This window comes from Lingula anatina, chromosome 7 (genome assembly GCF_051362555.1).
Source record: "Lingula anatina isolate TDL-2025a chromosome 7, LinAna3.0, whole genome shotgun sequence".
NCBI classification, from domain to species: domain Eukaryota; kingdom Metazoa; phylum Brachiopoda; class Lingulata; order Lingulida; family Lingulidae; genus Lingula; species Lingula anatina.
The window spans coordinates 22,570,999-22,593,715 of NC_141773.1; the positions used below are offsets into that span (position 1 = coordinate 22,570,999).

Here is a 22,717-nt window from a genome sequence, read left to right on the forward strand (position 1 = left end):
AGTCCATGTTATAGCAAAGGACTGTACACATTAGCCAAATAGTGTGTTTTTTTAAGAGGAATGTTAGAGGAACATGTATACTCTGTGTTTGAAAATGTCTTAAACTAACATTTTCTATATCTACTTGTGCATATCCTGCAGAGCTAAGTATTTTAACAAGTACCCCTCAAATTATTTACAGTACATCATACATGATGTCCTTATTATAGGAAGACGTGGCAGTCTAAACGACTTTCCAGTCATTGGAAACTTACTTATTTAATATTGAGAAATGGTTTAAAACTTTGAATCCAAGTGCAGGAATGTGTTGAGCAATGTAAGGAGGACAAAATTGTATTTATAATACTGTTAGGAGTGAATAAACAGTATTATAATACTGTTAGGAGTGAATAAACAGTTTTCACTATGTGTAATAATTTAAGTCAGAAACTTTTAAGTGAAGGAAGTCAGTAGGATGCGCAACACGGGGAAGATAATGAGAATAAGGCAGCAAGGTTTAACAGCTTAAAATAATGTAATGAAAAATTCATTGAAAATGAAGATGTAATTATTAAAGGTAAGAATGCTACGGTAAAGTCTTGAAAATTTCGTCGTTCTTGAAAATTTCGTCGGCAGACGATTTTCCGCCGACGTAATTTTTTTCCCTTTGAAAACTTCGTCGACCTTGAAAATGAGGTACTCGATAATTTTTGAAAAGTTCGTCACCAAATATGGCCGCGTTGTCCAGCTCAAACATGAAGGTAATGCGTCAGTTGATTCAAGACAATGATACGATCAGGATATCATTGCCGATAACACTCTCAATGGGAGATAGGAACAATAGTGCGCCCCTGCGAGCGGTTACTCATATAGATGGTTTAGATGTGAATTCCCGTTCTCAATTGCGGGAACGTCGGCCTTTTGTCTTTAGTTGCATTACTATTACCTGGCTTAAGGTGCGTTATCAAGCCGGCAAATAGAAGTCACAGGCCGCGGCTTTGTCATTTGTAACGCCGTTATTGTTATCGGCGGCTGTCCTAAATGAGGAAGACACAATGAAAAAATCAAGATATTATCTCGAAGGGAAATGTACCCGTCACTTCTATTCATGTCCATGTTCAATTTAGGACCATTTAATGATTACCTGACTCGTACATGGAGATCGTTCGCAATGCGAATGGGACGAGATGGCAATTTTCATATCTTCAGCGGAGAATCGTTCTCGTAATATCGTCAACAGATCGTTCGCAATCCAAACGAGACGAGAAGATAATTTTCATATTTGTAGCGGACTCCGTTCGCATAAGATCATCAGCGGGAGATCGTTTGCGATTCGAGAGAGACGAAAAGGCAATCTTCATATCTTCAGCTGGAGATCGTTCACGATGTAAGCGAGAATAAAATGCACTTCTCATATTTGTTCAAGGGAACTTCGTTCGTGGAAGATCGTCAGCAGGAGATCATTATTTTAACCCCCCCTCCCCCTTTGAATTTTATAAATAATATATATTTTTCATTTTATCTTTAACCCCCCCCCTTCCCCCGCTCACGGCATATCTTCAGCGGAGAATCGTTCGCGTAATATCATCAAGACTTTGTTCGCGTAAGATCGTCAGAGGGAGATCGTTCGCGATCCGAGCGAGACGAAAAGGCAATTTTCATATCATCATCGGGAGATCGTTCGCGATGTAAGCAAGAATGAAATGCAATTTTCATATTAGTTCAAGGGATTTAGGGAACTTTATTCGCGGAAGATCGTCAGCGGGAGATTATTTAACCCCCCCCCCCCCCTCATTTTATCTTTAACCCCCCCTTCCACCGCTCGCGGCATATCTTCAGCGGAGAATCGTTCGCGTAATATCGTCAAGACTTTGTTCGCGTAAGATCGTCAGAGGGAGATCGTTCGCGATCCGAGCGAGACGAAAAGGCAATTTTCATATCATCATCGGGAGATCGTTCGCGATGTAAGCAAGAATGAAATGCAATTTTCATATTAGTTCAAGGGATTTAGGGAACTTTGTTCGCGGAAGATCGTCAGCGGGAGATTATTTAACCCCCCCCCCCTCATTTGATCTTTAATCCGCCCCCCTTCCCCCGCTCACGGCATATCTTCGGCGGAGAATCGTTTGCGTACTATCCTCAGGACTTTGTTCGCGTAAGATCATATCAGAGGGAGATCGTTCGCGATCCGAGCGAGACGAAAAGGCAATTTTCATATCATCATTGGGAGATCGTCCGCGATGTAAGCAAGAATGAAATGCAATTTTCATATTAGTCCAAGGAATTTAGGGAACTTCGTTCGCGGAAGATCGTCAGCGGGAGATCGTTCGCGATCATTGCTAGACGAAAAGGCAATTTTCACATCTTCATCGGGAGATTGTTCGCGATGTAAGCAATAAAAAAATGCAGTTTTCATATTAGTTCAAGGAACTTAAATTGCGGAAGATCGTCAACGGGAGATCATTATTTTAACTCCCTGTAAATTTTTAGGAAGTTACAGATGATAACTTTAGAAGGCCTGACACTCAATCCTGGGAAAAGCCCTGCATGCAACAAACCTTCCCAAGTGTGTAATTTTTTTAAACATGTCGCGTCCAGGTTATGATGCAAGGTTGCAATTAGGCTTATCTTGATCCTTCTCCTCTATCAGGAGGTATGTTTCTTACCGAGAAAATAATTCTCAACGTGTTTTCGGGTACAGTAAGTTAAATATAACTTAATCGAGATGCACTAATAAATAGATTATTATTTACCACCAGAAAATGACTTAGGAAGTAGTAAAAAATATCCCACCATATAGGAGGGTCAAAGATAACAGTCACTAAGGATAAAAGCCCAAAGGCCGGATTTTTGAAAATTTCGTCATGCGGGGAGAGGTAATTTTGAAAAATTAGTCGGATTTACACAATTAAAAATATTAATTAATTTTTAAGCGACGAAATTTTCAAGACTTTACCGTAATGCGCCCCACCAAAATAAACGCTGCTGGGTGCCACCGTGGGTGGTGGAAAAGAAAAAAGTGGAAAAGTAAAAAAGCAGCAGAAATGAGGATGTGACACGATTTACAGATGAATAATGAGAAGCATAAAAATTGGCAAGCTTACCTGATTTTACTTGTGTCAAACATGTAAGAAAATTCACTTAAGAATTTCATCCCTGTCCATCAGCAAGGAAGAGACAGGATCTTGATGCCTGACCATGTGTTAACACAATAATAATTAATTGGCAAGTCTTGCTTCTGATTGGTTGTGGGCCTTAAGTGTCCAAAGGTCTTCTACTGGTCATTGCTATATTTGCGAAGAGATGTGTAGAAGAAATACCCCATAGACTCCCAAAAGTAAATCCTTTATTGTGAAATCAGTTATACAGTAATCTTGTATTTTTCTCAGTGAAAAATTCAGTTTGGTTGAAAATCCTTGATAAAAACCTATAATTCAATCAGTTAGTCAGTTATATATTTCCTCAGACCTAGTTGTTTAAAATATTATACATATCCCATATAAACCTTCTAGCTACCCACATTTCATTGAAATTATTTTTCAATGAATATCATGTTTTATTATGGTTCAAGAGGTAAAACAGGTAAAAGATTAATAAAAAAAATAAATAAGAACAGCAAACAGTTGTATATATACTTTAAAAAAGTTGAAAAGCATTACGTGAAATATTTCTGTGGGTTTTTGATGTACTTAGATGGTAAACTAAGAGGTAGCTTCCCTTCCAAAGGTCCCAGCTGAACATACTGTTTCTCCAGTTTGAAGATGGGGATTGTAAGCTTTCTTATAATACCAGCGCGACTGATTTGGTAGACATCTTTGTAGGGGTATTTCAACATGGCTGCTTGCTGGCTAAACCCACTTGGGCTATGGATTAGAATATCACATTTTGAAAGCATGAGGAAATCTGTTAAAGCTTTTTCCATGTCTCTGCATCCTGCTTTTGGCTCATCGACGTGACTCAGAGGACCTTCTATGTCCACCAATTGGTCAGGAAATAACATCTTGGCTGCTGTTCTTACATCTTCTGCATCAGTGGATACAAATAGTTTACTTTTTCCAACACGTTTGATGGTCTCTTGGAGAAATTTAAAAACGTTTTTCATTCCTGACACTTTAATGAATTCCAGACGAATCTGAGCACAGACAAGGGTAGAGTCATTTGAGGGTTTTAAAAGATGGTAATATTTTTGAAATTTCTTTTGGAATCGTTTGTTGGGACTGAAAAGCTCATGAAAGAGACGTCTGAACAGAGTGACATAATGGAAGTCCTCGATTGGCATGTTGAAGGCTTTTTCAATAGTTTTTGTGAAATTTTTGTTAAACCTTAAATAAGGTATGATATCGTCATTAGTGCGGAAAGTGATGATGTCTTCTGGAAAAGTCTCTGAGAGATTAGAACTCTGAAGAACCCAGTTCTGAAATGTTAATTTGAAACCAAAAAGCTTGATATCTCTGGTTGTAGCATGTTTTGCTGTTATGTCTTCTTTGTCCCATGGAGTTTTATTCCCATGAAAGAACTTTTTTAGGTTACAAGGAAAAGTATGTGAAATCCTGTATTCTCTCCCTGTTAAAATGGCAAATGCGTAGACTGAGATGATACCACGCAATCGATCTCCCCATCCCATGCAGTGATGGTGACACTGCCAAATGGCATATTGACATTTTGTCTTTGAGCAGTCACGTCTTTTTACATCAAGCATAACATTACTTCCACTTCTACTTATTTGAGTTTGACTTGAATGTCTCTTGTTGTCCTGTTTTAATGGGAAGGTGATCGTCTGCCGTATTATGGCGGTGGTGGTTTGGTGTTCGTCATGCTCGCTATCACCTTGTTTTCCCTGCTTACTATTGAATGATGAGTTATCATCATAACGGCGATGTTTTGTATCCATTCTTTTCATCTGGATTTTCTTGATGATCTTCTTACCTGTTTTATCTTTGCCACTTTCACCCAACTTTTCCTGGCTGCCTTGGGTTGAAGGATCATTTTTCACATTCAACCTCCCCATACCAGTGGCATCACGCAGGCTGTTTTGGTTGCCAAGTAACTTGGTGCGTTTGCTAGCTGTGAGTGCTGCTTGAAAAGATAAGGGATTCCTTGTTGACAGAGACATGCCGCACAAGTAGCTGACATAGCTGGCGAGAATCCCAATGCAAGACAGAAATAAAAGGAAAAGAAAGCACTGCTTGTACTTCTGAATATGTCCCTTTTGCTGGACTTCTGACATGATTCATCTGGTGAAAGCAACGACTGCTTCAGTTTTCTCTCCTACCAGCATTCCCATAAAATATGTCAGAACTATAATGTGAGATTGTGCATAATCTTTCCCTGTTTCTGAATAATTTTTAAAAGAATTAACATGCTTGCATGAAATATAACAGGTAATTTGTGATTTTCATACCATGGCCTATTGGGATTTTTATTCCGTAGCTGGAAAAGGGAATGGATTACAGCTTTGCTAAGTTATTAGTAAGATTAAATGTGTACTCTGTTAACTGAAAAGTTAATTCTATGTCTGATGTCTTGAGTTGGTGTGGAAAAAGTATTTAATTCCCAGCCTGAAACAGGGTGATCTTATGGTGCCGGGGAGGGGTTGGGGTGGGGAGGGGTGGGGGTGGGGAGGGGTGGGGGTGGGGAGGGGTGGGGAGGGGTGGGGGTCGGGAGGGGTGGGGGTTGGGGGAGGGTGGAGGGTGCAGGAAGGAATGCATTTTTTCCAGTGTATTTTAAAAGTGAAGTTTTAACCTTGGTTAGTTTTAGCAACACACTTCAGCAGATTTGTCAATATTGTTTGGTACTAGTATGTGTTCACAGTATTGACATGCACACTTACACACATGCTTTACATACATTCACTTATGCATACATACATTCCAACTTGGCTGCATACGTAATGCTTGTCATATACAGTATCAGCCACCATAAATTGCTCCAACACATATATTACAACAACCACATTAAATCCATCACATATATTACAACAACCACATTAAATCCAGCACTGAAATACAACAACCACAATGAAAACTAACCTGGCACATAAATGCAGCAAGCACATGAAAAGAAAAATAATCTAACCATGGAATGACACAAAACATCTAATGAGGAAATCCATTCACCTTTAGTGATAATTTGATGATAATTTTGGTGATTGCTTATTTGTTTCACTTTCAATTGTCAGTTGAAAATGATAAGTTTAAGGGGGGATAAATGTATAATTAGGAGGCAGTTTTATAATAGTGAAATGTCCCATTTAAAATGTATAAAATCAGCGCATCTCCTGACTCATCTAAAAAATTAAGAAAATATGAAAAAAAAAAACTAAAAAAAAAACAAAAAAACAAACAGTTATAAATGCTTGGATGCTGATCTCTAGAGTCTACATACTATTGAAAACAACATGTCTGGGCTGGAATAATTCAAAGAGTTTAGCAGCACTATGTGAAATATTTTTGGGGATTTTTGATGTACCTAGATGGTAAACTAGGAGGCTGCTCCCCTCCAAGAGGTCCCAACTCTTCATATAGATTCTCTAGTCTAAAGATGGGAATTGTTAGCTTCGTAATAACACCAGCGTAGTTGATTTGGTAGACATCTTTGTAGGGGTATTTCAACATGGCCGCTTGCTGGCCAAACCCACTTGGGCTATGGATTAAAATGTCACATTTTGAAAGCATGAGGAAATCTGTTAAAGCTTTTTCCATGTCTCTGCATCCTGATCCTGGCTTATCAACGTGACCAAGAGGACCTTCTATGTCCACCAATTGGTCAGGAAATAATGTCTTGGCTGCTGATCTTACATTCTCTGCATCAGTGGATACAAGTAGTTTACATTTTCCAACACGTTTGATGGTCTCTTGGAGAAATTTAAAAACGTTTTTCATTCCTGACACTTTAATGAATTGTAGACGAATCTGAGCACAGACAAGGGTAGAGTCATTTGAGGGTTTTAAAAGCTGGTAATATTTTTGAAATTTCTCTTCAAATTGTTTGTTGGGATTAAAAAGCTCATGAAAGAGACGTCTGAACAGTGTAACATAATGGAAGTCATCAATCGGCATGCTGAAGGCTTTTTCAATAGTTTTTGTGAAATTTTTGTTAAACCTTAAATAAGGTATGATATCGTCATTAGTGCGGAAAGTGATGATGTCTTCTGGAAAAGTCTCTGAGAGGTTAGAACTCTGAAGAACCCAGCTCCCAAATGTTGGAAGGAAACCAAAAAGTTTGATATTTCTTTTGGTTGCATGTTCTGCTGTTATTACTTTTTCGTCCCATGGAGTTTTATTTCCATGAAAGAACTCTTTTAGGTTACAAGGAAAAGTATGTGAAATCCTGTATTCTCTCCCTGTTAAAATGGCAAATGCGTAGACTGAGATAATGCCACGCAATCGATCTCCCCATCCCATGCAGTGATGTTGACACTGCCAAATGGCATATTGACATTTTGTCTTTGAGCAGTCACGTCTTCTCACATCAAGTGTAAAATTTCTTCCACTTCTACCTATTTGAGTTTGGTTTGCTTGTCTCTTGTTTTCCTGTTTTGATATGAAGGCAGTTGTCTGTTGTATTTTGGCAGTAGTAGTTTGGTGTCCATCATGTCCTTTAGCACTCTTAGTTTCTGGGCGAGCTTCGAATGATGAATTATCATGGCCCTCTCCTGTTTCCATTCTTTTCATCTGCATTTTCTCACTGCGTTTCATGCTCTTTTCTTCCCTGCCATTTTCATCCAGTTTGTCCAGGCTATCTTTGTTTAAAGTATCTTTTTTTATATTAAAACTTCCAGTATCTTTAGCTTTCATCTCCAATTTCGTATTACTTTTCAGGCTGTTTTCTTCCTTGCCACTTTCACCCAACTTTTCCTGGCTACCTTGGGTTGAAATATTGTTTTTCACCTTCAAACTCCCTGTACTGGTAGCTCCAGTTGGGTCAATTTTACTGCTGGTTAGCACCGTGTGTTTCCTTGTTGTGAATGCTGCGTGGAAAGAAAATGGATTTGTTGTTGACGGAGACAAGTAGCACAAGTAGCTGACGTAACTGGCGAGAATTCCAATGCATGACAGAAATAAAAGGAAAAGAAAGCACTGCTTGTAGCCCTGAATTCGGCCTGTTTGCTCTGTTTCCGACATGATTCATCTGAGGACTGCAGCCTTTCCTTCTTCATGAATTAATCCTCTGCTTCAGTTTCATATTTGTACCAGCATATCCATAGAGTTATTACGAAAAAAAAATTCTGATTGTGGTTAAACCATACCTTTTTCTGCTCTATTATTTATTTGGCAAGCATGAAACTATATGCCACATACTTTCCTGTGGTATTCAGAACAGAGCATTGTTGGTGTTTCATGCTGTGGCTAGAAAACTTAAGATGATCGATTGCAATATGTTATACATACTGTTGGTGGGATTATAAAATATTATATAATTATGTATATGTTCCCCAGTTGACTTTCTTGACCATGCCTGGGAGGGGAGCTGGGGGGGAGCTAGGGGAAGGAATACATTTGTCCACTGTATCAATGTTTTAACTTTGATTTTAATAGCACCAAACTTCAGCAGTTCTATCAACATTATTTTAGTGGTATATGTATGTGCACACACACACACACACACACACATGCCTGAATACATTCCAACTTGGCTGCATATTACATATTGTATCAGTTCAACCACAATAGAAAGTTACCCATCACATACAATACACAACCATAATGAGAACTTACCCATCACATAATATACAACAACCACAGTGTTAAGTTACTCATCACAAATAATACAACAATCACAAATAAATAAGTTCAACAATTGTATTGTGTCAGTTAAAATTTATTCATCATATACAATATATATATATATATATATATATATATATATATATATATATATATATATATAAACCACAATTAAGTTACCCATCACATATTATACAACATCCACAATGAATTTATGTAGACCATCATTTACCATATATATATATATATATTTACCATATATTTACCATATATCATTAACCATATATATATAGGTACCAGGAAGCACCACCCACTTCTTCCCCTGCCTCTGTGCTGTGTCCTGGCTTAAAGTCTAATAACATTTAATACCAGTTGTAGCAAATTACAGAAACACAATAGAAAAGTGGCTAAGCTTGGCCGAAATGGCCACCCCCTTTGCAATCAGCTCTATTGTGTTCCACATAATGGTGTGTATGAGTGAGTATATAATAATTTCTTACACAAAGGTTGGTGATTTCTAAAGAGATATCTGTTTACCTCGGAACTCTTCAGAGCTCTTAGAACTCTGGAGAATCCATCTCCCAAATGGAAGGAAACCAAAAAGTTTGATATTTCTTTTGGTTGCATGTTCTGCTGCTATTAATTTTTCATCCCACAAAGTTTTATTTCCATGAAAGAACTCTTTTAGGTTACAAGGAAAAGTATGTGAAATCCTGTATTCTCTCCCTGTTAAAATGGCAAATGCATAGATGTCACGCAATTGATCTCTTTTTTTTTGCTTCTGAATATATATATATATTTATTTTATATGCTTGCATGAACATGTAAAACAGATGTACAGAATCTATAGCTATATTCAGACCATGGCCTGTTGGGGTTTTCATTCTGTAGCTGTAAAAGAGGATGGTATACAATTTGTTAAGTTGTTGGTTAGATTAAATATAAATCTGTCAATTTGCAAAATTAATTCTATATCTTATGTCCTGAGTTGGTGTTGACAAAGTATTTAATTCACGTCCTGATCCAGGGTGTTCTTACGGTACCTGGGGGTGGGGTGGGGGAGTTGTAAGGGAGGGGTACGGGAATGTTGGGAGAGGGTGGAGGTTAGTGAAAGGAATGCATTTTTTTCAGTGTATTTTAAAATTAAACTCTGAACCTTGGTTATTTTAGCAACACACTTCAGCAGATTTGTCAATATTGTTTTGTATATTTAAGGTTAGAGGTATATGTATAAGTGCGTACATACATGTACATACGCTCTACATACATTCACTTATGCATACATATACATTCCAACTTGGCTGCATACGTAATGCATGTCCCATACAGTACATCAACCACCATAAATAACTCCAATACATATATTGCAACAACCATATTAAATCCATCACATATATTACAACAACCATATTAAATCCATCACATATATTACAACAAGCACATTAAATCCATCACATATATTACAACAACCATATTAAATCCATCACATATATTACAACAACCACAATGAAAAGTTATCCACCACATGTAATGCAGCAAGCACATGAAAAGAAAAATAATCTAACCATGGAATGACACAAAACATCTAGTGATGAAGTTTGTTCACCTTTGGTGATAACTTGATGATAATTTTGGTGTATATCAGAACCTTAAATTGATTTGCATTATTCCGCTACTTCAGTTTGTTGCTTTCACCTCTATGAAATTTTGCTTCCAATGGAATGAACAAGAGGTGTGATTGCTTATTTGTTTCACTTTCAATTGTCAGTTGAAAATGATAAGTTTAAGGGGGGATAAATGTATAATTAGGAGGCAGTTTTATAATAGTGAAATGTCCCATTAAAAATGTATTAAATCAGCGCACCTCCTGGCTCATCTAAAAAATTAAGAAAATATGAAAATCAAACAAACAAACAAAAAAACTGTTATAAATGCTTGGATGCTGCACACTAGAATCTACATACTATTGAAAACAACATGTCTGGGCTGGAATAATTCAAAGAGTTGAACAGCACTATGTGAAATATTTCTGGGGATTTTTGATGTACCTAGATGGTAAACTAGGAGGCTGCTCCCCTCCAAGAGGTCCCAACTCTTCATATAGATTCTCTAGTTTAAAGATGGGAATTGTAAGGTTCGTAATAACACCAGCGTAGTTGATTTGGTAGACATCTTTGTAGGGGTATTTCAACATGGCTGCTTGCTGGCCAAACCCACTTGGGCTATGGATTAAAATATCACATTTTGAAAGCATGAGGAAATCTGTTAGAGCTTTTTCCATGTCTCTGCATCCTGATCCTGGCTTATCAACGTGACCAAGAGGACCTTCAATGTCCACCAGTTGTTCAGGAAATAACGTCTTGGCTGCTGATCTTACATTCTCTGCATCAGTGGATACAAGTAGTTTACTTTTTCCAACACGTTTGATGGTCTCTTGGAGAAATTTAAAAACGTTTTTCATTCCTGACACTTTAATGAATTGTAGACGAATCTGAGCACAGACAAGGGTAGAGTCATTTGAGGGTTTTAAAAGCTGGTAATATTTTTGAAATTTCTCTTCAAATTGTTTGTTGGGACTGAAAAGCTCATGAAAGAGACGTCTGAACAGTGTAACATAATGGAAGTCATCAATCGGCATGCTGAAGGCTTTTTCAATAGTTTTTGTGAAATTTTTGTTAAACCTTAAATAAGGTATGATATCGTTATTAGTGCGGAAAGTGATGATGTCTTCTGGAAAAGTCTCTGAGAGGTTAGAACTCTGAAGAACCCAGCTCCCAAATGTTGGAAGGAAACCAAAAAGTTTGATATTTCTTTTGGTTGCATGTTCTGCTGTTATTACTTTTTCGTCCCACAGAGTTTTATTTCCATGAAAGAACTCTTTTAGGTTACAAGGAAAAGTATGTGCAATCCTGTATTCTCTCCCTGTTAAAATGGCAAACGCGTAGACTGAGATAATGCCACGCAATCGATCTCCCCATCCCATGCAGTGATGGTGACACTGCCAAATGACATATTGACATTTTGTCTTTGAGCAGTCACGTCTTTTCACATCAAGTGTAAAATTTCTTCCACTTCTACCTATTTGAGTTTGGTTTGCTTGTCTCTTGTTGTCCTGTTTTGATATGAAGGCAGTTGTCTGTTGTATTTTGGCAGTAGTAGTTTGGTTTCCATCATGTCCTTTAGCACCCTGGGTTTCCTGGTGAGCTTCGAATGATGAATTATCATGGCCCTCTCCTGTTTCACTTTTTTTCGTCTGCATTTTCTTACTGCTTTCTGTGCTCTTTTCTTCCCTGCCATTTTCATCCGGTTTGTCCAGGCTATCTTTGTTTAAAGGATTCATTTTTATATTAAAACTTCCAGTATCTTTAGCTCTCATCTCCAATTTCTTATTACTCTTCAAGTTCTTTTCCTCCTCACCACTTTTACCCAACTTTTCCTGACTACCTTGGGTTGAAATATTGTCTTTCACCTTCAAACTCCCTGTACTGGTAGCTCCAGTTGGGTCAATTTTACTGCTGGTTAGCACCGTGTGTTTCCTTGTTGTGAATGCTGCGTGGAAAGACAATGGATTTGTTGTTGACTGAGACAAGTAGCCGACATAGCTGGTGAGAATTCCAATGCATGACAGAAATAAAAGGAAAAGAAAGCACTTCTTGTAGCCCTGAATTCGGCCTGTTTGCTCCTTTTCCAACATGATTCATCTGAGGACTGCAGCCGTTTCTTCTTCAGGAATAAATCATTTGCTTCATTTTCGTACTTGTACCAGCATATCCATAGAGTTATCACGAAGAAAAAGTCTGATTGTAGTTATAAACAGTACCCTTTTTCTGCTCTATTATTTATTTGACAATTATGTAACAATATGCCACATACATTGTACTTCCCTGTGATATTAAGGCTTCGTTCACATGCAATGTCTATTTTCTAAATTCTATTTTCTATTTGCGGCATGTCTTATGATCACAGTCTGTGCACTGAATATCCCGCTGCGTAATTACTGGCAGCGCGAGCCAGTTACTATAAGTTACTATAAGTAACTGGCTCGCGCTGCCAGTAATTACGCGGCGGGATAGCGCGAATAGAAAATAGAATTTAGAAAATAGACATTGCATGTGAACGAAGCCTTAATGTTTCCCTTCACATACATTATACAACAACTACAATGAACAGGTTCCCTTCACATATATTATACAACAACCACAAATTTATGTAGCCCATCATATACAGTACAACAACCACAATAAAAAGTTTTATCTACTTCATACAATATACAACAACCACAATAGAAAGTTATCCATCATATAATTGTATACAATACAACCACCACAATACATACCAAGGCGGACATAGTGCTATCCTGCGACGGCAGGAAGCCGTGTGCTGGAGATATATACATATACTAACCTTGGAGCAAGTTGTGTTCCATTTAATTAAATGTAAGGTACCAGGAAGCACCACCCACTTCTTCCCCTGCCTCTGTGCTGTGTCCTGTGTCCTGGCTTAAAGTCTAATAACAGCCTATTTAATACCAGTTGTAGCAAATTACAGAAACACAATAGAAAAGTGGCTAAGCTTGGCCGAAATGGCCACCCCCTTTGCAATCAGCTCTATTGTGTTCCACATAATGGTGTGTATGAGTGAGTATATAATAATTTCTTACACAAAGGTTGGTGATTTCTAAAGAGATATCTGTTTACCTCAGGTCAGATTTTTCTATTATTTAAGTTGCTTACCACCAAACTTGAGGCATTTTAAGGACAGGATTGTAAATGACAACTTGGGCTGCGTGTATGTGACTTGTAGATAGATGTTTTAGAGAAAAAAGACTGCTACACAGATCTGTTATAGTAGAAAATTTACATGTGAGGTTGTTTGTCAAACCTCAAAAATATTTTTACATAGAACTTTTCATTTAAGGACAATGGTAGCATGTAGATGGACTCATGGCCTCAGTGGATATATGTGTAAACAAAGGAAAGTTGTTTTGAAAACTTAGAAGTATAATACCCACTGGTCATTTTAGGGAGGGCAGCTGAGACATTATATGATCAGTACAGTACTATTCGTATTCGTTAAATCTGGAAAATACAGACAAGATATCAGTTTCTAAAAAGAAAAAGAAATAAAGGAGGAAAAATATTAGGAAAAGGCACCAAAAATCAATTCTTTAAGACAAAAAATTCACCTGTGGAGGATTCCTGTTTGTATAAAGTCTGGTTAAAGGCAACAGCAGGCTGTGCAGCAGGATACAAAACATAGAAGTCTTGTTAGGATTACCTAAGAGAAGTTTTGTCAAGGCAAAGAGTATGTACACTAGAGCAAGGTGCCAGCAAACTATATAAGTAAGTGTCATGCAAGGTAATATACACACAAAAAAACACCTCTTTTTCCTCAATTGTCTGTATGCTGGTGATTTAGTGTAGCCACTCGACTGGCAATTCACAGGAAGGCAGATACAATCCTAATTGCTTTTATCTCACGACAAATCTCAGACTTCTGGGGTAGATCGTTGCTGGGCTGACTCAGTAAGAAGTCTCTGTTTATATCTGATGGTATATTTGTGAGAGAGCAGACGCACTGGTGGACACTTGTTTGGCTGCAGCAGGCACAGAAGTTGACCAGTAGTGGACAGCACTTGCTGTGACTGGATTTAAGGCAGACTGACCTGCTACTGACCATATACCGCTGACCTGAGAGTGGACATCTGGACACAGAGAGAGAGGACAGAGTCAAGGTGCTGTAACAAGGGGATCAGCACACCTGTAACTGAGCCATTCACTTTCCATACGTGTACAAGGAACTTTTACTTGGCTGGTTCTCTGTAGTTGTCATCACTTGTGGGACTTCACACACGCTGTGTCTTTGGGTTGCCTGTTAAGAGGTCTCGGTGGCAGGCTCCTTTGTTTATTACACCTGTGTGTTTTTCCCCAGAGCAATAAGTTCCTTTGATATGGCTGTGGCAACAAAGAAAGCAGTGATGGCATTTTTGATGCTTATGTTTGTTGCAGGTAGGTGGTGTTAAGATTTGCACACGCACACACACACACATGCACATACAAAATTATGTGTACATGTAATAATTCTTTATGAAAGTAAATGAAAGAAAGTTTAATGTTGTGGTCAGATATGATAAACTTTATCGGGAAGGAATCTATGGAAGGAATATAGGTACATACAGGTGCAGGCCTGAAGCCAGCAATTTTAAAAGAGAAGTTCTTTTTTTTTTCTGAAAAAAAAAGTGGACCCTGTGGGCCTTTTACCACAAAATCTTCGTGTACCTAGATCAAATTTTACCCAGAGTGGACATTCTCTCAGAAAATAGTGCAGCTATATCCCCTGATCCCCTGGGTATTACCTTGATTTGTCTTCCTTTTCTGTTGTTAAATTAAAATTCATACATTTTGAAAGACATTTTATGGTTTAGGCCCAGCAGTGTTCAGCAATTTGACATTCCTCTCAGATACCTCATATACAGTATCATAATTATATCATTGTCTTCTTTAAGGATCATGATTTTAATGAAATTGCATGACAGGCTTTGGAATTTTAAGATTCTCCAGGATAAAAATACAGGTGGTTTCCTGGCCTTTATATATCTATATACTCTATAAGTGTGAGTATATCGCAGAACAGGGTAGGGAAATCGTTTTGTTTAATTTAAGGCTAAAGGCCATTCTATTTCCAAGTCCTATCCAAATGAGTGTTATCCCCATGACCTGAGCCATCAGACTATGTCAGCATTCACATCGAGAAGAGCTGAGGTCTAGCAAGGCCGAGACCTAAATATGGCGGACATTGAGAGACTATTAAAGGATTCATTCATTCATTCAAAGGAGACTTTTAAAGGATTACGCCGTCTTCCTTTCATGTAGGTCCGCCATATTTAGGTCTCAGCCTTGCTAGACCTTGGCTCTTCTCGATGTGAAAGCTCTCTATAGCTGTTGTTCTATTGTGATGGTAGCAATTAAATCACAGTTTACTCTTCAAACCATCAGCGAAAATTTAAAAAAGGGAAAGAAAAGAAAGAAAAAAAGAAGGAAGACAATTCATTATAATTGTTTCCCTGAAGGTATTTTTTTGTGCTAGTTACTCAGAACTGTGAATCACAGGGGCTGACGTCAGTGTGTTGACAAAGCATGATGCTTACACACAGTTTCTATAGTTCCTCTAAATGATTTCTCCTGTCAAGAAAAATAAGCCAACCATGGAATGATATATATACAGCATAGTGAAGGAGTTCTTCCACCTTTGGTGATAACTTGATGATAATTTTGGTCTTCATCAAAAACTTTAATGTATTAGCTGAGGGCTATTTCAATTAAATATTTTATTAGCACCTTTGCCTATTATAATTTACATGTCATTGTAGCGAATGAATGAAATACATGGTGGTTTATTAGTTTTGCTGTCAATGATCTGTTGCAAAAGTTTAACTAGGAAATAATTTCCAAAGTTCAGAGACAGAAAATAAATGTGGATACAAATGTCCCTTTAAACTTTCATGAAATCGGTGCTTATCTTTCCAAAGTCATCTCTTTTCACACTGACACTGGTTAAATTTTTCTGTGCAGGCTCGTAGCCAGCAATTTCAAAAGAGGGGTTCTTTTTCTGAAAAAGTGGACCTTTATCATGAAACCTCAGTTTATACCTAGACAAAATTTTACCTTTTCACAACACCCCCCCCCCCCCCCCCCCCCAGTATATATTTGTATGTAGGAAAGGAATTTTATCTCTGTGGGTAAAGCATACGAATAAACTTGAATAATATATGACTGTGGTTCATATTTGGTTTACCCTGCGTTTATGTAAACCAGGTTTAATATGAACAATGTTGGTATTTTGATCCTTTTTTATCTGTGTTATGGCAGTATAATTACAATTCATAATGTATACAGCTCAGAGGGGCTCATAAAATCATATTTGAAATCTCTTTAGACATGCAACCTATTATGTTACGCACTCATGTAAGGTAAGTATACTGTGTACATGTATATAGAACAACACAGACCATTGTTAATGAGTATGAGTAATTACTGTAGCCTACAGAATATTGTATGATACAATTCCGTGGAATACAATTTTCCAGAGGCTATCAGATTTTGTAAAAAGGTAACAAAGATAGATACTAGTATCAAATAATTAAACTAAAATGGCTTTAGAATTAAGCGAGGGTGATGTACATTACTGATGGTTCCATTGATGATGGAATTCACATGCATCCAGCTATTAGGGCTATACATATTTTTGAAAATAATTTATAATTATTAAGAATCTGAGGACTGGTTGACAGAAAATAATGAATGTGTTACTCTTACTCAGATTTACTTGAATAATGGAATTCTTATCAGTGTGGACTCGTTAGTCTGATGTTACGCATTCAGATATATCAGATGCATATGCACAGCCAAGCATGACTACTTGTTTTATGTAAATTGCTTTGAAGTTAAACATATTACACATAGAAGTTATATGTGATCAGAACTAAATACACTGAGCGTTATATATGTTAGAACACCTTGAAATACAATGAGCAGTGTTAAGAGTATATGTATGTAAAATGTATATATATAGGGTTGCAGCTAGCATATGAATTATTTGACTAACCAAGCGGAAGTACACAGATTAATAATTTATAATGTTTATTGCATGCCTTTAAAAACAAATTCCTCTCTCTCTCTTTCTCTCTCTCACACACACACATACACACACACACACACACACACACACACACACACACATACACTAAATAGGTTCAATACCTATATAGTACATATACATGGTATTGCTGGTTCACAGGTGTAAACTCCTGTCATATCAGTTCATGTCACTTGATATCACCTGTGGTTGACATAACTTTACACTTCTATAGAATATAAGGTGAAGTTAGTTCAAATTTAAGGCAGCATTGTGTGACCTGTAGTCTAGGTGTGGTCTGGGAGTGGGTGTGGTCTTATGTATACTGTACTCTTACAGTGATATGATAAACTTATGAAAAGTAAGGCCACATTCAGAACAGTGGACTTAATATTAGTTTGAGGGTCAAATATGCCGGACCCACTTGAATACTTACCTACGGGGAATCTATTCAGTGTCTATTAGCAGATAAGATGGCAAACTTTTTAGTGGGTCGCCATATTGGACCCGCGGACTAGTGAGTCCACTGTTCTGAATGCGACCTTATTCTATTTACTGAGTCAGAAGTTATCATTGACGATCTGGCTCAATTACGGGCATTTCTTTGGTCAGTGTGTATAATCTTTGGTCAGATTGTCATCAGTGCCGCATGGTCGGTAATGCTTCTATTAGTGCCAGCACGCGAGGTGGAGAAAGTTTTAATGTCAAAGTCAGCCACCATGCAGTTGACACGCTACGTACTATTATTCCACCCACAAATTAGAAAATTTGTTTTATGTTAAGTCTGATGGTATCAGTGGGTTATATACTCATAGAGAAACTTCTACATATATAGACAATCATCCAAATTTCAGACATGATTTTGCTTTTGCTCAGATCATTTAAAAACCTTTTAGAGTGTTTAGTTTTTTCACACCAAAGTAGACTGAGATGACACGAGTTTGTGACTCAGCTGATTTTGGTGATTTTGGAGAATAACACATACTTATAAGTAGTCACGGACCTAAGTTTGTACATTATCCTACAATCATGTAGCTCTTCTCTCTGTTGTTCAGCCATTTTGTTAAAAGGAGACCAATTAGATTAGTCTAAGACTGCCCTACAAATCTACACTATAAAGATACCAGCACTCATAACTATTACCTTAAAGGCATTCTTTTTAAAATCATTAGTAAGGAGTTTTTTCTTTTAATTTTTTTGGGGGGAGGGGAAAATTCAGTTTGATGGTATATGTTCTAACCATGGCCCTTACTAGTTTTTAAAAAGAATTTATTGACAAAAGCTTATAAAGAAGTGACACAGAAAAACAACACTTTCAAAGTACACAGAAGATGTTTGACTGGGATTGAAATACAGGGACTACATGAAACACATAGGGAATCCATTCTGTGTCACTTTGCTTTTTCTTTGATATGTTAAATTTGGTACATGCTTCAAATTATTATGTAAGTCTAATAGCTGTCTAAGCACAGACTGCTGTAGATCTCAGCTGAATAAAGTCTGCTTACTTGTGGGTTCTAAAAGGAATACATTGTATTTCATAATATTTTTTAAAAGATGCTTCATTTTCGACATTTTCTGGGGTCGTGTATTTAATTCATTTTGCTTTTCTCTTAAAAGAAAAGCTGCAGAAGCATATAAAATTCGATTCATTTTTTGCTTTGAAAAATGTGGCATATTTTTTTTTTCAAAGATCTGACATAGTATTGTTTCAGTAAGAATCAAAAGAAAGCAACACAGTCCCTACTGTTCCATGATTTATAGCAGTTGACATAAGTCATAGATCAGTGTAGAACACCTTACAAGCAGATACTTGCGTCATGCAATTCACACAACTGTCACCAGTTTGCTCTGGTTGGGGATGGCACTCTAAGTCTCTTATACAGCTCTTATTATGTGGATTGAATATTGTGGATTTTGTGGATTTGAATGTATTTTTTTGAATGTTCATAATTTTTCTTATAGTTCTGCTGACATTTTCACCCCATTTTTTACTGAGTAGACCTAATAAGAATCCACACACACGGAATTATCTCTCTCTCTCTCTCTCTCTCTCTCTCTCTTTTTGTTAACCACTCAGTATTTTAGCATGGATAAAATCATTTTTGAGAGGCAAATAATGCTTGTTTGAGAGAAAGATTTATGGTTACATTTAAGTATTACATGTTTACCAGTAGCATTACATGTATTAAACTATAATGCTACCACAGTAATGGGATATTTTGACACTGATAGGAAAGAACAAATATGTTGTTAGCTCTGTGCTGAGCAAACCATGAGAGCCAGTTTGAATGGCTGGTGGCAAGTTTTTTTCTAGTTTTGCAAAACAGCTAAGTCCTTTATAACAGTTTTTATGGATGGACAACCTTCTGTAATGTTCTGTTATTGAGTCACAAATGTTATGTTACCTATAAATTATGTCAACATTAATAATCCAATGTCTTGTCTTATTTCAAGACTAGTAAAAATCTTGGGATTGACAGTATTGGAATATTTGAGTGTCTTGTGATAAGAGGAAAAAAAGATGTGTATTTTTTGAATGGATGAATCAGCACCTTAAGTAATTAAATCAACCTAATAAGTAATTGTATGGACTGGTCTCTTAGCTCAGGACTGTTGTATATGCAGGAATTGTTTTAAAATCTCAATGAAATTCTTTAAGCTAAATCAGTAATAAAGAAGGCTTAAAACATGCTGTGTTTCATTTGATTTATGGCATTGCCAACTGAGGTATAATTATTTTGACAAAATTATCTTATGAAGACTGTGATCTTTATGAAGGCTGTCATTAAAAAAAAAAGAGAGGCGGCTAGGTGAAAGAATGGTTCCTTATTACAAAATCATCAAATGAAAACTATTTTTTCTTATAAAAATTGTACCAACATGTCATAAATTTTGGTGAAATGCACTGCAGTTTGCACAGACATGTTTTTCTGATTTAATCAGGATATGATGATTTTTTTCTTGGTAGTTTTAAGAGACCAGCAGACCCCCTAGTCACAAAGCCATTGGGCCTTTCCTTCAATTATTTTACTTACAACCCAAAATCATATCTGATTTGGCAGGAGTCTGTCTGAAGGTGAACAATAGCCTGCCAAGAGACTACAATACCATGACAGGAAGTACAATACAGTGAAAAATGATGGAGCTTGGTGCCACTGTACTTAATTCTACTTTTCTCTCTTAAATAACATGTTGTCAGTTGAGCTTTAAATTATATATGTCATAGTCACTGTATATCACTAAATAGTAAGGGGAGTGTTTACTTGTAAGTACTAGTACAGTATACAAGTGGCTCCTGTAGAGCTTTTGAAGCTGTGACAGTTATTATTCAATTATGGTAATTCTACTTATCAAATTTGAACAGAATGAAGTAATATTATTCTGTTTTCCAAAGGAGGTGTCAGGTTATGAGTAAACGTTGATTCAAAGGTTGTGAAAAGCGGCTTGGCTATTTACCAGAAAGTACATTTTTTTGAGAAAAAAAGAGTAAATGATAAATTTGCAGGATATAAATGTGACTGTAGGGGATTTTCAAATGTTTGGAGAATATCCTCAGTGACAAGACAGAGAAGGAAGCATTTTTTTCCTCTTTGTTGACAGGTACGCATGTCAAACAATCATAAAGAGGATCTGATTTTCGTGGAAGAAATGAAGGAACTTATTAATAAAAACTTGTTGAAAATCGGAATTTTTAAAAAGTTCTTTGCAGTGAGAAAAAAAAAAACGAATGTAAATACTTGCTATGTTGCTAAAACAGTGGACCCCTTTTTGCATGAAAAATTATTTTGCATATTCTTAGCAAATTAGAGAGATGGCAGTTCCTCAGTCCACTTGTACATTGAAATAATGCTGCCAAAATCTGAAGCCACATATCAGCTAAACTAAAAATCAGATTCAAATAATTTTTCGAGCTTCAGAACTGTAATTTAGATTTGATTTCTATACAGATGAGGAATTCAGTGAGAGATTTTATTGAGATACATGCTTTTGTCTATGTGTAAGAAGTAATGACAGCAAGATAGTACCCATGAATCTATCTGATAAGTTTGGTATAGTGTGCAAAAAGTTGGGCTTGAGTGAAAAAAAAATCCATGCACCTGTCTGAAAGTGTTGGAAAAGAGTGCAAAAAGTTCAGTTTGAGTGAAAAAATGAAGCAATCACTGTCCCTCCCTTTCTCCCTATGTTCAAAGAGTTAGATAATATATTTGGTGTTGACTTAAGGCCATTTTTTGACAGATACCAGATTTTGCTTAAAGACCAAATTTCTAGCTGTAAACCCACATTGAGTTGGTAAAAAAATACCAAAACAGCTAGATGTCCTTTCTTCAGCAAAACTGAAGTTTCGGACATTAAGTCTCTTCATATCTGTGTTTCTCCTGAAATAACACTTGCATTTATAAATATTTCACAGAGACATAACTTCAAGTTCTGTTAGTGTTGGGATAAATTTGCAATAAAAGGGTCCTTCTATCACGATCAATATAGTTTCCCTTATTTACGAAAACTTATGTCGGTATACTACTTTAAAGCAAAAAAAAAAAAAAATTAATTAAGTTGTCCTCTGATGACTTGCAGATGTTTGTCTGATTTTGGATAGTGGTCATGTTAAGATAGTAATGTTGCGATAAAAAAAAAAACAAATATGTTTACTTGGGAACATATTTTTTATCATTAGAAACCCCAGATTTTATCAACATTTTCTTTGGTTTTCATTTTGGTAACATTTTGGAAATTAAACTGATGCAGTATTTTTACATGCTTCTTAGGACAAGAATGAGTCAATGTTTTGTAGAGCCAATGATGATAAAAGCTTGAGAAAGTATAGATATGAAAAGAAGCAATGAAATATTTTTTCTTTAATGAAAAATTTCATTATATTTCACAGATCCAATGAGCTGAAAGTGTAATTTATATTCTTACACTGAGGTCAAAATGAAAAGCAGATGTGAACTCTAAATTCCAATTTAATTGTTTATTTAAATATAGTCACTATAATTAATTAATCATGTTATTGTACCACCAGCGCTGTGCTGCAGTTGCAACATAATAAAAGCAATTTTGGGTATATATTTTATGCATTATCATTATCATTATTATTATTGTTGTTATTCCAGGTTTTGCAATAAAAGCCCATTGTGAAGAGACTGCAGCAAACACAGTGGACAAGGCCCTGTTTATAGACTCTTTGTTTGAGGCCCTCAATGTCACTACAGAGAATGGTACTCTATCTGAGGAAGGTCAGTGAATTGAGAAATGTTTTTAAAGGATCTGAAATATTTCTATAAGATGGAAATGATTTTATTAGAAGAGCCTCTTATTGTTTAGGATTGGTCATGTTTTTATGGTTTGTGACCTGTGAGATATTGTTTGAATTT

At 36.6% G+C, this 22,717-nt stretch overlaps 3 protein-coding genes across 8 annotated transcripts in view; 1 reads left to right on the top strand and 2 right to left on the bottom strand.

The window, feature by feature from the left end:
• Positions 1-22,717, top strand: part of LOC106151291 (zinc transporter ZIP4) — a 49,619-nt gene that overhangs the window by 12,915 nt on the left and 13,987 nt on the right. For 5 of the 6 annotated variants that reach the window (XM_087016918.1, XM_087016920.1, XM_087016921.1 and 2 more), the window contains one exon: positions 22,457-22,579. In XM_087016918.1, coding sequence (XP_086873044.1) covers positions 22,457-22,579 — 123 coding nt within the window. Of the gene's footprint in view, positions 1-14,064; positions 14,714-22,456; positions 22,580-22,717 lie in introns of those variants that run through there. The other variant, XM_013524471.2, reaches the window with a different exon arrangement.
• Positions 2,076-5,577, bottom strand: LOC106151287 (uncharacterized). Its single transcript, XM_013524465.2, has one exon. It carries the CDS (start codon positions 5,204-5,206, stop codon positions 3,635-3,637), a length of 1,572 nt encoding a protein of 523 aa, XP_013379919.2. The 5' UTR covers positions 5,207-5,577; the 3' UTR covers positions 2,076-3,634.
• On the bottom strand, positions 5,815-8,788 carry LOC147760907 (uncharacterized). The gene has a single exon (XM_087016923.1). It carries the CDS (start codon positions 8,100-8,102, stop codon positions 6,414-6,416), a length of 1,689 nt encoding a protein of 562 aa, XP_086873049.1. The 5' UTR covers positions 8,103-8,788; the 3' UTR covers positions 5,815-6,413.

Excerpts from the sequence above, each read along its gene's own strand:
- LOC106151287 (XM_013524465.2), bottom strand. The coding sequence starts at position 5,206 with ATGTCAGAAGTCCAGCAAAAGGGACATATTCAGAAGTACAAGCAGTGC.
- LOC147760907 (XM_087016923.1), bottom strand. The coding sequence starts at position 8,102 with ATGTCGGAAACAGAGCAAACAGGCCGAATTCAGGGCTACAAGCAGTGC.